We start from the raw sequence: 15,132 nt of genomic DNA, 5'->3' as shown, positions 1-15,132 counted from the left end.
GGACCTGTGTCCTACTGCCTGGATTCTAATCCACCTCCACCACCTGGTAGCCCTGTGGCTTTCAGCAATTACCTTTGAATCGTTCCATACTTCAGTTTCTCCGGCTGTAAACTGGGGCTAGTTAATAGCACTCATTGAATTCTTAAGGCCAGTTCCACAGAGTAGGAAATGCAAGGGGCTTGATTTTAAGGACACTGAGATTCCCAAAAGGTTCAGTTCCATGCCCAAGTTCTCACAGCTGGTGAGTGGGGAGCCCGTGTGGCTGGGAGAGCCCATGGCCCTCGCGCTCTCCTTGCTCTGCTGAGCTCTGCACTGACGGCTCAGTGATCCCCTTGGCTGGGCACCCCCCGCCTGGCTGTGCCACCTCGTCTCTGCAGCACGGAGCCCTGGTGTGTGATGAGGCCACTCCGGGCTTTCTCCCTGCCAGGACCACAGCATCCACGGTGCCCAGGATAGCCCAGGCATCACATACTGCAGCCCCGCTATGGTGATGGGTTCAGCCATCTGTCTAGGGAGACGGCAGAGGCAGGCTTTCGATCAGAAAACAACTAGGCCGGCGGCAGAAGCAACTAGGTGCGGGGACTGTTGATTTTTGAAGTGGCGTGTCGTTAAACCTCACCTTTGGAGATAAAATAAGTTGTTTATAACCTGTTTTCTAACAGACCAACACATTTTAACACAATTCAAATTAAATTAATAAGGAAATGAGGACAAAGGGAGAATAAAGGGAGCAAAGTAAGATGAAGTCCAGGGGTGTTACGTCGTCACAAAATGCATAACACAAGGTCACATACAGCAGCTGGAAATAGACCACGGGTTTGACACTGAGGTTCTTAGAGGTGAGAGCAAAGAAAACAATGCAGCCAGTTATCTAGTTCATGGTGGCCGTAAGATTAAGCCTTTTCTCACACTTGAGATTCTTGTAATGACGACGTGAGATCAGCTTTCCCTGGGACCTCCGTCCTTTGTCAGGTATTCAGAGAAGTGTTTACGGGGCGCATCCTGGGAAACCATGTAGTGCACCGAGCAAACTTCCCAGAAGCCTGAGTTCTGATCCGTGTTCCACCAATACCTGGCTAAGAGACCTCCGAGAATCACTTGCATTCCTTATCTTTGGCCACTGGGACTTAAGTTCTATACGCTTCTCTTTTTTTTAATGGAGAGTAGATGATGGACGAAAAACTACCACAAGCTGATTCCCTTCTCATATTTCAAGGCCAGAACTTCCAGGTAAAGTGGGTCAGTATTTGAAATGTTTGATCCAAGTCCCCCACGTCTACTTATTAGAAGTAGTATTGGCTTGTAAAAGAGCCTTTGGGTAGAAACTTCCTGATTCTTTCTTTTTCTTGGATTTCCCAATATATTCTCAAGTCACCTCCCCCCACCACTCCGACCCCATTTTACGTGCAGCTCTAGAAATGACAATGGCTGCCACCATATATAGATTATGCACCGTGTACCAGCTGCTGTGCACTTGCTCATACGTTACCGTGTTAAGCCATCACAACTGTCCTGTGAGGTAGGGACTGTCATGGTCCCTGGTTTACTGATGCGGAAATTGAATCACAGAGGTCAAGTGACTTGTCCGATAACTTCAAGGCCTGGATTTGAACCTATTTCTGACTCCGAGGTTCGTATAATTACCCACTCTTCCAGAAGACTCCTAGAGCCTGTGTGCCAGGCACTGCTGGGCAGTGCCCTCCTCTCGTTCCACACTCCTGGCCCACAGCTTCTGAACTACAGTAAGTGACCTGTAGTCTTGGCCACAGCTTTTTTTTTTTTTTTGCGGTACGCTGGCCTCTCACTGTTGTGGCCTCTCCTGTTGCGGAGCACAGTCTCCGGACGCGCAGGCTCAGTGGCCATGGCTCACGGGCCCAGCTGCTCCGCGGCATGTGGGATCCCCCCAGACCCGGGGCACGAACCCACGTCCCCTGCATCGGCAGGCGGACTCTCAACCACTGCGCCACCAGGGAAGCCCTTGGCCACAGCTTTTTAAACTGTCTGCCCACCGTCCGTCTCCAGCCCTCTCCTCACACAGCTGTGTGTGTACCACAGTCATTTCCCAGATTGCACGGAGAGAGGAAAAAAGGACTGAGCTCTTTCCATGCTTCTGCGCCTCCTTCTAGTGCTATCCTATTTTTGGAACTTTTTCAAAGACACGCTTCTCTGCCCAGGCACAGCAGGGTTCCTGTCCGCCAGACCACAGGTGCCTCCCCACCCAGGTGCGCAAGAAACCAGGCTGTGGGGGGAGGAGTGGAGGAGTCCGCTCTGTGGGCCTTGTCTTCATTCAGCAGCGCCCAGTGACTGCTCTGTGCGGACATTGGGCTCCAGTGGGGCTGCAGGGACGGACAAGGTAGAGCCCCTGTCTGTGAAATGCTCACTCGTTGAGGAAATCACCTGCATTTTTGTTACATCTCATCAGAGAGCTCAGAACAGTGATCTCCGTTTGTGTCATGCCCTCTGTGGTCCAGCACCATGAACTACACTCCGTGGTTTCTCTCTCATGATGCTCGTGCCCATCTAGTGAAGCAGGTACTGTTATTCCTATTTTAAAGATGAGGGGGCTTCCCTGGTGGCACAGTGGTTGAGAGTCCGCCTGCCGATGCAGGGGACACGGGTTCATGCCCCGGTCCGGGAAGATCCCACATGCCGCGGAGCGGCTGGGCCCGTGAGCCATGGCCGCTGGGCCTGCATGTCCGGAGCCTGTGCTCTGCAATGGGAGAGGCCACAACAGTGAGAGGCCCGCGTACCGCAAAAAAAAAAAAAAAGAAGAAGAAGAGGGAACTGAGGCTCAGTAGAAAAAGCAGTGTCATCAGAACTCACACCCACTGGTCGGTGGTACAGCTGGAATTCAAAACCAGGCTTATCTGGCTCCCAAATCTGCCCCTGATCATCGTCTGTGGTGAATGGTTGTAGGCTCCCTGGGGGTGTGGAGAGACCGAGTCTGGCTTGGGAAGAACTCTCAGAAATTGACTTTGGAGAGACCCTTTGAAGGTTACAAAGGAATTTACCCCACGTGGGAGGGGATAGGTGTTGCAGGGAGAAGGAACAGAGGGGGCAACTTTACAGAGGCATAAAAACACACAGTGTCTTTGGAGCGTGGCCAGAGGGGAGGGTTAAGTGAGGACACTGGACACATGAGCTGTGGCTGTCGGACCATAGCCCCTGACGTGATGGCTTGTCTGTGTGACAGAGTGGGCGGCCCCAGGCAGAGCCGGGGGCTCTTACAGCCTTTATGGTCTCATATTCAGTCTCACGCCTAATAGGGTGAAGAATCACTGGTTTGGGGTGTTTTCTACCTGGAACAGAAATTAGCAGGTGCAACAGCTCGTTCCCATACCATGCTGAAAAGAAATGCCTGCCTTAAAGGAAGTCTCAGCTCGAAGGAAGTCATGAGAGGCTGCCAAAGAAGTCCTTCGTTGTCAAGTTACAGACTCGTGGAAATATACGGATGGTTAGGAGGGGTGTCTTATTAAAATAAAACTGTATTTGAAAGTCTTTGGCCCTGGTAGCACCAGTGGAGCTTGTTTCTTCTTGTATGTATGTCCTGAAGTTGAGGTCCTGTCCGGGAGCGCCCACCTTAGCGCTCTGCCAGCTGCACCCTGTCCTGTAGGTTAGTGGGACTGGGATTGGAGGGGCGAGTGTGGTGGTTGAACGCAGGCCCTGGAGGGGCACTGCCTGGCTTTATGTCCCATCCCTGGCCCTTACCAGCTGCTTGACCTTGACCTTTGCTTTACTTCTTTGTTTCTTCTTACACAATGTAAGTGCCTTCCATTTTATATCTCACAGACGTAACGACTAGGGAGTACCTAGCAGAGTACCTCACTCAGAGTAAGTGCTCAATACACAGTAGTTGCTATTACCAATATTGCTATTGGCGCGTCACGATGGGTAATGAGAAGCGCGTGCATCTGTGTACAGGACCACTAGGTACATCGTGCGACCATGAGACTTGTGGCTGTTGGGTCACTTAACCCTGTCTCCTCATCTTTAAAATGAGGATGGGGCCAGCTCCCCCTGCTGTGAGGTGGGAGAGTGTGGGCGCCTCTGCACAGTGAGCGTCAGTCCGGGTGCTTGCTCGGCCTGCCCCCTTCACCTCCCCCCTTCAGCCAGCGCGTCAGCGCCACCCGGGAGGCGTTGCGGGCGTCCAGGCAGGGGAGGGGGCTCTGCAGAAACAGGAGCACGTGGAGTGTCCAGAGCGGTCGCTGGAAGGGCGAGCAGGCGAGGAGAGGGGGCAGCACCCCAGAGATAGCCGAGCCCAGTGGGCTCCTGGGGTTCCTCCTGGGCGCCTGGCGCTTGGGCTCCCCCCAGCGTGGAACGGACCACAGAAGAGGCCACTTTGATTCTGGCCAGTCTCTCTGTCTCTCCTTGACAAGCCCGTGGATTTGGTCTTGCTGCTCCCCTGTTGAAGGTGTTTCACTGTTCAGGGTCTGTGTCCCCCAGAGAGGACTTTCCCTGCCCCTCTGACCACTTCACTTTATTTATTTATTAAAATAAATTTATCTACTTTATTTATTTATTTTTGGCTGTGTTAGGTCTCTGTTGCTGTGCGCGGGCTTTCTCTAGCCGTGGCGAGCAGGGGCTACTCTTCCTTGCGGTGTGCGTGCTTCTCATTGCAGTGGCTTCTCTTGTTGCAGAGCACGGGCTCTAGGCACGTGGGCTTCAGTAGTTGTGACACGTGAGCTCAGTAGTTGTGGCACGCAAGCTCTAGAGTGCAGGCTCAGTAATTGTGGAGCCACGGGCTCTAGGTGCGCGGGCTCAGTAGCTGTGGCTCGCGGGCTCTAGAGCACAGGCTCAGTAGTTGTGGCACATGGGCTTCATTGCTTCGCGGCATGTGGGATCTTCCCGGACCAGGGCTCGAACCCGTGTCCCCTGCATTGGCAGGCGGTTTCTTAACCACTGCGCCACCAGGGAAGCCCATGACCAGTTCACTTTAGGTGCTATTTCCTTCTCCTTGTTTCACAGCACCCAACCCTGTCAGCATCGGTCGTGCCTGTGCCCCTCACAGGAGGGATGACATATTCTGGTGAGGTTTAACTTGCCTTGGTGCCTCCTGCTCCATGTTCATGCCTTGCACATAGTAGATGTTTAATAAACATTCTCATGTTTGAACGAATGATTGGTAAATAAGTGACTGAGGGCCTTGCCCAGCAGATGGCCAGTCACCACCACCCTGCTGAATAATGGTGTGTACACACACACACACACACACACACACACACACACACACACACACACCAGTGGTCCCCAGTGGTGGTCCCCTGGTGTGGGAATCTGTGGTGAACTTGAAGCCTTACTCTGCTTCCCCTGCCACCAAGCTAAGGACAAGATCCTGAACCTACGGGACATCCCCCAGGTCCTGTGACCTTGGAGGCCTTGCCAGGGAGCAGATCACTCCTCTTTTTAAAATATTTAATAGGAACAAAAACATTGTCAAGACCCAAACCGGTTCGTTGTAATGTCAGAAATGTGTACTGTTCTAGCTTGAGGCTTTTGACTTCCTTTCTGGACCCTGAGGGTGGCCTGCCTGCCTATTCCTGTGTCCCCACATTCCATTTCCTGTTGGAAAACGTGGCTTTTCACATTTGATCTTCCCCCTAGGTAACGACGTGGGTCCATCATCATCGAGTAAGACCGCTAACAAGTTCGAGGGCCTGTCCCAGCAGTCGAGGTGAGCCATCTGCGCACGTGCTCGCTTGGCAGGCTCACTGTCGCCGTGGGCAGAGTTACAGAATTGGGTTTTAGGGGCCATCTGCTCAAGGTGTGGCCTGCCAGCTGGCGCTGATCATGCTGAGAACCTGAGTGCTTCCCCTGGTTTGCAAAAGCCCCTTGGCAGACAGTTCTCGAGGCCGGGCAGGGTCTGCAGACCTTGTTTTAGGGAAGCAGTGCTCTCCACATCCAGGTTCCCGGCGTGAATGGACCCCACCTCCCCGAGGATCGCAGAGTCTGCCAGAATGAGTTCTTATCTTCAGTTTTTTAGTTTAGTCATTTTGTTTTGTTACCTTCCCTCTTGACTCCATTTTACAGACTTGGGAATAAAAAGATGAATCTCAGGGAAATCCAATAGCCTAGAGATTTTCAAACATAAAAATATGACTCTTTCCAGATTCCCTGTCCGTAAGCCTTTTTTTTTTTTTTTTTTTTTTTGTGGTACGCAGGCCTCTCACTGTTGTGGCCTCTCCCGTTGCGGAGCACAGGGCTCCGGACACGCAGGCTCAGCAGCCATGGCTCACGTGCCCAGCCGCTCCGCGGCATGTGGGATCTTCCCGGACCGGGGCACGAACCCGTGTCCCCTGCATCGGCAGGCGGACTCTCAACCACTGTGCCACCAGGGAAGCCCTGTAAGACTTTTTTAAGCTAGGCTAATAGGGGGGCGTGGTGTCCCTTTCTCCCCTCCTCCACTGAAATGAGATACTTTGGAAGGTCTTCTGTGGGCAGCATCTACCCAGTCCCAGCGCAGAGGGTTTTCTCAAGAAGTGTGACCCAGATAGGGACACAAGGAGCCGCTTCCCAGAGCTTGTCAAAGCTAAAAAACGAAGTCCTCATTTCTTTTAATGCCACTATCTCGTTTAGTCTTTATAACCCTATGAGGCAGCCTGGGCACTGCTGCCCTCAGTATTATATGAGGACACGGACCCCAGGAGTTTAAGTGGTAGCAGATGCAGAGCTGAACTCACCCCGGGGGTTCTCAGACGCCACGTTCCACAGCCTCCCCTTCCTCTCGCCGTGCCTGCCACTCCACTCAGCCCTTCCCCACCTTGCCCTGGGAGGCTCTAAACCGCAGGAGAGGTGGTCTCCTTCCAGAGGAAGGAGAGTCTGATGCAGAGAAAGTGCCCACGAAGTGTTTTTTACATGGAATCAAGCCCCCCACATGTACACGCACACATATACGTGTACACACATATACCCATGTACACACACGTGCACACGGCCCCACCAGCAGCATAGGAAGAAGCCTGAGTCCACGCATGTGCAATGCTGACCCCAGGTTTCCCGTGTGAGGCATTTCGGAGCCTCTGGCTTGGCCTCAGTACGCTGGTCAGGAAACCATTGAACTTACGTCCATGGTGGGTAGGTGTGCATCCCTGCGAAGATGCTGAGGCCGAAACACACACTCCAGCAATGTTCAGAGCACAGCCCTCGCGTGTTCACTCTTTCCGGTGTCGTTTCATCTCAACAGCCTGATCCTCCAGTAACCCAGAGACCTTAGGATTTCAGAGGAGCTGAGGGAAGAGCAGTTAAGGTCAAGGGCGATTTGTCGGCCAGGATGGAAGATGCTTGCGTTGCATCTTTCTTATCGGACTTTTGTTTTCTTTTTGGTTGGTTTGCCTTTTCCTGTCCTTTTAAATGCAGTTAGGCTAGAAAGAGGGGGGGAAAGCCAGTTCTTAGGCCACCAGAGGACAGAAAAGGATAAACGAGGTAATAAAAGGGGATCTTGGCAGATACAAGTCCGGCACTTGGATGCTATTGCTGTTTGGGTCTGCAGTGCTCCCGGTGTCCTCTGGGAATAGATAGAGCCTCTTGTAAAAGGAACAGAGTGCGTTCCAACTGAGAGATGCCACCTGCAGCGCTGGCATTTCGATGGTGGCAGGGGTGTGAGGAGTCACATGATATCAGACAACACAGGGCGGCTTCTGTGCCAGGGGCTGCTTCCCCGGGCTTTCTTCCTCTGCTCGTTTACAAGTCGCCCAAAAGGAGGAAAAGCTCAGGGAAAGTCTGGAGGCCTGAGACCCAAGCTGTTTGCTCTGGTGCAGAGAGAGACAACATAAGGGCTCTGGAGTCAAATAGCTGGGTCTGAATATCCAGCTCCACCACTGACCGGCCTCGGGACCTTCTGCCGGTCACTGAAGCTGCACAGGCTCCGGTTTCCTCTTGTAAAAACGGAGGTGACAAGAGTTACATTTTGGGGTCCCATGAGTTGAGTTACTTCTGTGCAGTGCACTGGGGGCGCCACCTGCAGTGTGCCAGGCGCTTTCATAAACGCTGTTACCTGGGGAAAGCTTTCGAGAAGAGGAGGAATTAGGCTCTGTCGTTCAGAGGTTAGCTGTTGCATGAATTTCCCTGTTGACTCCACTTTGCAGACTTGGGAATAAGAAGATAATCCTCAGGGAAATCCAGGCAAACTTTGAATTAGGGAAAGCAGACGATAATCTTTTGTTAGAGAAATTATGAAAGACTTTTTAGATAATTCTGTAAACTCCTATGACTTCCTTGAGTAATATATATTGCTGTTGATTTTATAGCACTTTGAGATCCTAACTGATTCTTATTTATTAATTAGCACCGGTTCTGCAAAGACTGCCCTTGGCCCAAGAGTTCTTCCTAAACTACCTCAGAAAGGTAAGATTTATCTTTTTCATATTTGCATGTAATTAGAGTGTCATTATACCCTCCAAGGGGACAGGGGCGTCTGTCTGTTTTGTTCCCTGCTCTATCTCAGATGCCTAGAGCAGTAGCTGGTATGTAGTAGATGTGTATTTAATATTTGTTTAATGAAGAAAAATACTTATAGGTCCAAATTTTGTGATTAGCAGAACACCAAACTCTTCCTTAAAAACATCATGCTTTTTCAGAAGACACATCATTAGTATCCCCAGGTGCCATTTCTTTTCTTGCAAACATGATCAGAGAGACCTAGGAACCAGTACTAGCTCTGCCACTTACTAGCTGTGTGGCCTGGGCAGGGGACTCCAAAGCTTCACTAAGCCTCAGATTCCTCACCTGTCAGTAGGGCCAGGACACCTGCTTCACCAGGTTTTGTAAGGACGAAATGAGATGATGCTTCAGAAAGGCTGGATTTTGCTGACCGGCATCCCCATGTGGTTATTTAACATGTTCCTCTGCATTTCCTAGCAACTGAAAGTTGGATCAAGAGACCCGATCAGATACAAGTTCAGGCTTTGCACAGCTCCTTCCTGGGTTGTGGTGCGTTCTTCAGTTGAGAGGGACGTGCCATCTGATCGTCTCTCTTTGAGTGAAGTTCCAGATGCTGATACTCAAAGCCAAGATCCATTCATGTATCCTCTGTTAAGACCACTCCCCAAGGTTGTCGGCGGGTGGTCAAGCTCAGCCCACCTGCAGCCTTTGGCCCGGCTGGTTACTCTCTCTGCACTTGGCCTATGGACACCGTCCTGCTCTTAGGGCACTGACAGTCCCTGCTCCCCTCCTGTGCTGGGCCCTCCTCGTGTCCTCAGCCTCCAGAGGTTGGCTCGCCATGGTCACTTCTCTTGTGAATATGCCCTCATTCCCTGGGGAACCCACCCTGGCACCTCCACATTATCCACCCAGCCCAAGAATCCCTCTATAATCTAAACTCACACACACCAGGCTCTGTAATATCTCTGCTCTATCACATGTCTAATAGGCTGCTCAGCTTAAGATTTCGAATACGCTTCTGACCCCACCCCCCGAGACTTGTTTTTCCCACAGTGTCCCTATCTGTTACAGGCGATATTGTCCAGGTCCAGGTGTTTGGGCCTTAAAACCTAAGAAGGAAGCTCAACTCCTTCCATCCTGCCACGCCCCACATCCAGTGTTTCCACACGTACTGCTGGTTCTCCCTTCGATGTGTCTTAACATCCAGGCACTCCTTCCCATGTCCCCCACTCTCACCGTGGTCCACGGGACTATCATCTCTTGTCTGGACTCTTGCAGCCTCCTACCTGGTCTCTCTGCCTCTGCCCTGGCCCTGCAGTCTTTCCTCAACAGAAGAGCCAGGGTGATCCATGTTAAATCAGTCACTCTGTCCCATCCATCCAGTGGTTCCCTCTCTCACCCCAAAAAAAGGTAGAGTCCCCGGATGTGTTTCTGAGCCTCCTGAGCTGGAGACAGAGGGCGTCTGTGGCGTCGGGAGGCGCGGGGCTGCAACTTCTTCTACTGCCTGCCCCGCTCCCCGCAAGCACCTGCCACCAGCTGGCACTTTCGTATGGACCGTCCTGGCCACATCTCACTCTTTTTCCCTCCCAAGCATCACGCATTTTTAAACTCCTTCGGGCACCTTTTAAAAGGCTTAATTAAAGCCTTCTCAACTGGGGACAGACTGCTGCACAGAGCCATTTGTTTAAGGAGTTTTCAAAGGCAATAGTATAAGGGCTTCCCTGGTGGCGCAGTGGTTGAGAATCCGCCTGCTAATGCAGGGGACACGGGTTCAAGCCCTGGTCTGGGAAGATCCCACATGCCGCGGAGCAACTAGGCCCGTGAGCCACGACTACTGAGCCTGCGTGTCTGGAGCCTGTGCTCCGCAACAAGAGAGGCCGCGATAGTGAGAGGCCCGCGCACCGCGATGAAGAGTGGCCCCCGCTTGCCACGACTAGAGAAAGCCCTCGCACAGAAACGAAGACCCAACACAGCCAAAAATAAATAAATAAATAAAATTAAAAACAACAAAAAAAAGGCAATAGTATAGAAACCTTAGGGGATCTTTCAACCTGAACAGAGTCACCATAGTTCTGCACTGTGATACAGCTACCTGGTCCCTTACATTCTTCCACAGTTGTCATCATAATGAAACTACAGTTTTGCATCCTGGGTTTTTCCACTTAGCATTTCGACGTACGTATTTTTTCAGATGTCCGTGAGCTCTTCGTGAATGTCGTTAGGCTTGCGCTCTTCCACTGGGTGGGTGCTATCCTCTGCCCGGCACTCCCTCTGTTGGGAATGTGGGCTTGGGAGTGTGCGGGCTCTTTCCTCCGCCTCCTTCTCCTCCTCCTGTTACGTCCTTCGAGTCCGTTCTTAGGAACGAACCATATTTGCTTGTCTGTCCATCAGAGTTAAGAATGCAGTTCAGAAAGGACTTTTAATTAGAGAGGGGAAAACCCAACTCAGCTTGGAAATAAAATAGCCAGAGATTGGGCAGGCTTCCCTGGAGGAGAAACTGTCTCCTTCTTATTTATTTGTATTATAAAAGTAATATATATTTATCCTAGAAGATTTTAAAAATACAGATAAGCATAAAGAAGAAAATACAAACCACCTGAAGTCTCACCACCCAGGATAAACAATCTGGTCTACCCTTTCAGTCTTTTTCCTATGCTTTTTTTTACGTCGCTATGTAAGCTGATTTTTGTCACATAATAAATCAAGAACCCTTTCCATGACATAAATTACACTCTTACTGGCTGCATAGTACTCTGTTGTCTGATACCAGGACATATTAAGCAGTCTGTCCTATTCCACATTCACCCTGTTCACAGTTTTTTCACTATAAACAGTGCTGTGCTGAACAACTCAACACAGGCATGTCAGTACCTGGCTTTGATCCCTTTTTAGGACAGATTTCTAGAATCAGAGTTGCATGTTCGGATGGCCCGGCACTTACTCACAGTTTCTGTTTCCCCAGAAATGTGGCTCAGAGCTAGGCTTTCCAGCCCCACTGCCTCAGGGAATCTCCCAGCTTCTCCCCCATCAGTGCCTCAGAGTTTTGTTTACCACAGTATCTGACTTCCAAGAGAGGAATCTGACGGACCTGCTGTCAGTTTCTGAGCGGAGCCACATCGGCTGAATCTCTTGGGCCAGCCTGGGAGCAGGGTGTCCTTGAATTTGATTTCCTTAGGAAGGGACATGGCTGGGCAGGCTGCAGTACAGCTTGTGACAGTTTACAATACTGGGGTTTGTCTTTCTTTTTTAAAACATAAAATTTTGAGAATATCTTTCTGAATTTTGTATTTTTCTAGAATAAAATTTGGCTAGTTTGACTCACTCAGTGTGCCTTAGTTAGCTGTGTCCTCGTTGAGCACATACTATGTGCTCGGTGAATCCCGGCCTCAAGGAACCTTGTCTAGCAGTAATGATGATATTCTGATATACCTAGAACCTCCCAGGTGCTGTTGGCAAATTCTGTACGTATGTCAACTCATGATGAGGAAGGTGAGGCACAGAGAGGTCGTGTAATTTGCTCACGGTCACACAGCTCGTAAGTAAGTGGTGAAGCCTGATTTGAAGATGTGTCCTTAGTGTCCTAAGTTCCACTGGATAGAGCTGTGCAAAGGTTTCAACAGACGTCAGAATTTCCAAGCCATGGAGTACCGCGCAGCCATTAAAGAGAAGAAAGAGGAACTGACTTAGAAATTCTCCCAAACATATTAAATGGGAAAAAAACAAAGTTGCAAACAGTGTATGTATTGTAATGCCCTTTATGGGTTTTAAAAGATAATTCATACACCCATGTATGTGCACCACTCAAATGAACAAAGGTTACCTCAGGGGGTGGGGTGCGTGGGCGTGGTGAGGGAGGAACCTATTCCCTCTTACATAGTGCATGAATCATATAAAACGTGGGGAATTAATAATATTGTACATTATGATACTGCTGTAGAACGGAATAGACTGCAACATTAAGAATGCTCACTGGACTTCCCTGGTGGTCCAGTGGATAAGACTCTGCACTTCCAGTGCAGGGGACCCGGGTTCCATCCCTGTTCAGGGCACTAGATCCCACATGCCACGACTAAAGATCCCGCGTGCTGCAACTAAGAACCGGCGCAGCCAGATACATACATAAATATTTTAGCTATATATATGCTACTAATAAAGAATTTTTATTAACACAGAAAATACTCTTGCTAAAACAGTATATAGTTAAAAGCAGATAAATGTTTTATCTATGAAGAATACATAGAAAAGTCCAGGAGGAAATTACATCAAAGTATTTTAAATGGCTACATTTAGGCAGGAGGCTTATGGAAAACTTCCTTTAGCTCTGTACTTCTCAGTTTTCTGTAATCTGTATTATGTTTATAGTTGTGGTTTTTTTATTATTATTATTCTGGATTACTTTGGATGTCCTGTTCATAAACTAAAGCATAAAATCACCCATTGTAAGGTGGATGCCTCCCAGGCTTCCGACTTTCACCTTCTTCAAAGCAGGCCATCCGTGCCTCTGCATGCAGAGCACTCCCTCGGGGTTGGTTCTCCTCCCTGTGACCGTGACAGAGGAAGGCAATGCTGATCCCCTCACGTCCCCGTCCAGTGACCCCCCTCTCTGTGTTGTTTCCCGCAGTGGCACTAAGGAAAACAGAGACCAGCCATCATCTCTCCCTCGACAAAGCCAACGTCCCGCCCGAACTCTTTCAGAAGTCATCACAGTTAGCAGAGTTACCGCAGAAGCCGCCACCCGGAGACCTGCCCCCGAAGCCCACGGAACTGGCTCCCAAACCCCCAATCGGAGACTTGCCACCTAAGCCGGGAGACCTGCCCCCCAAGCCGCAGCTCGCAGACTTGCCTCCCAAGCCGCAGGTGAAGGACCTGCCGCCCAAGCCGCAGCTGGGAGACTTGCTGGCGAAACCCCAGGCGGCAGACGCCTCTCCCAAGGCCCAGCCGCCCCCAGAGCTCGCCCCCAAGTCACACCCGGCCGATCTCTCCCCGAATATCCCGAAGCAGGCGTCCGAGGACTCCAACGACCTCACGCCCACCCTGCCGGAGACGCCCGTGCCGCTGCCCAGGAAGATCAACACGGTGGGTGGGCACCCGGCCGGCCCAGCTCGGGCATCGAGGGGGCGTGGAGCCTGGGGGTCGGGACCGGGCTGTGGACCCCGCAGACAGACCTCAGGACCTGCGTTCCCTGTGACCACGGGGGCTTGGCCACTTAATTACGTGCCCTGAGCCTAGGTTTCCTTATATGTGCATGAGTAGAGCTAGGACGGTGCCTGAGTTCATGGGTGATGAAATGCAGTGACAGATGAGCAGTGCCCGGTAACACTCAGCAAGTGGTCGCTCTTGCCTCAGATCCTTGAGGAGGAGACCTTTCCTTTCCCAAGGTCACAGGAAAGCGGTCTCCCTCTCAGGGTTCTGAGCACCTCGCTCCTCTGCTTCTCACGGCATCTTCCTGGAGGAATTGGGCGCAGAGCCCCAAAAGGCTTGCACCAACACAGAATTTGGTTTGAAGTCTCCCATTCCACCATTGTCCTGAAATGCTTTCTACTCTGATATAGCCATTTTACTTTAATGTAAACATGCTTTTCACCCCCACTGCCCACCCCAAAATGTTTTTTTTTGAAAAACGGAGCTCTGGGAAGATGCACGTGTGCTGTCTGTCCTGCCCATGGCCACACCCTCACAGGGTCACAAGCACCCCGACCCCGGTTAAGGAGCACAGTTAGTGGGGGACTAAAAGCCTCTACTCACATCTTACTATAAAAAAACAACGTTGCAATAAAAGTGTGTCACTTCGGTACTAAAGGAAAAGTGAGACGAGTAAAATCCGTCCTCCCCTGGGAGACCATACACGCGTTCAGCAGTGGGTGCTTGCTGTTCTCCAGGGAGGCTCCCGAGACGCCCGAGCACCACGCATGGCCCTGACGTGCGCATAATTCCAGTTTGTGCTGCTGCACGCTTTACTGTTCATCTCATGTAACCCTCCCTGTCATAAGTGGCCACACACAGCTTGCTCACAGAGTCAGAGCTGAGAAGACTTAAGATCTCTACTGGCCACAGCTCCGCCGGCTTCTCAGACCCACCAGCTCCAGCACAGCCCAGGGAGAGGGCTGCAGAAGCCAGCGGGTCGTCAGGGTGACTGACCGAGGGAGAAACCAGCAGACAGAGAGGAAAAGCACTTGACCCGAAACTTTTAGAGACACAGCTTGCTTTTTTCTTCCTAATTGTTTAATAAGCTGGGCACCAGAAACATCCTCTGGAAGGTCATTTCCCTATTTCCATCTTCCTGTTTGCAAAGAAGTAGAAATCCAACAAATAAAGCCCAAGTCAAAATGGGTCAAAAGCTAAAACGTTTTGGGGAACTGCCTGGCGTCCTCCCTGCCCCAGGCTGCCCTGCCCTGTTTAACCAGCGTGTGCTGACTCAGTGCTTTGCACGAGGGGCTGAGAAATGTGTTTATGCCGCACGTTCCGTGTGCAGAAGCTGCACGTCCTGCTTTGCAGCATGTTTCCCCAAACCATTTTTAGACTCTGCTGTCATCTCTGCAAGCCGCCGTGGGTTGGGGAAGGGGAGAGCGCTTTGCAGTTCTGGGTGAAGCTGGATTTTGGTCCCTGCCCGTGATGTTTGCCGTCCGATGGAAGTCATCGGGGCTGCCTGCTCGCTCACACTGGGCTCTGCCCTGCTGCTCGGGGCAGAGGGGCTGTCGTGTCTGGAGGTCACCCAAGGCTCGGGGCACCTGCCCACAAGCCTCCCCCCTTTCACCG

General features: G+C 51.1%; 1 protein-coding gene across 10 annotated transcripts in view; it reads left to right on the top strand.

The window, feature by feature from the left end:
• ASAP1 (ArfGAP with SH3 domain, ankyrin repeat and PH domain 1) overlaps positions 1-15,132 on the top strand; it is a 340,108-nt gene that overhangs the window by 319,948 nt on the left and 5,028 nt on the right. For all 10 annotated transcript variants that reach the window (XR_007472790.1, XM_049700766.1, XM_049700768.1 and 7 more), the window contains 3 exons: positions 5,602-5,671; positions 8,282-8,340; positions 12,998-13,452. Coding sequence is in view for 9 of the 10 variants with exons in the window: in XM_049700766.1 (XP_049556723.1) it covers positions 5,602-5,671; positions 8,282-8,340; positions 12,998-13,452 (584 nt within the window). In the remaining variant the exon portion in view is untranslated. The remainder of the gene's footprint in view (positions 1-5,601; positions 5,672-8,281; positions 8,341-12,997; positions 13,453-15,132) is intronic.

This window comes from Orcinus orca, chromosome 17, assembly GCF_937001465.1.
Source record: "Orcinus orca chromosome 17, mOrcOrc1.1, whole genome shotgun sequence".
Lineage (NCBI taxonomy): Eukaryota > Metazoa > Chordata > Mammalia > Artiodactyla > Delphinidae > Orcinus > Orcinus orca.
This window is presented reverse-complemented; position numbering and strand designations above follow the sequence as displayed.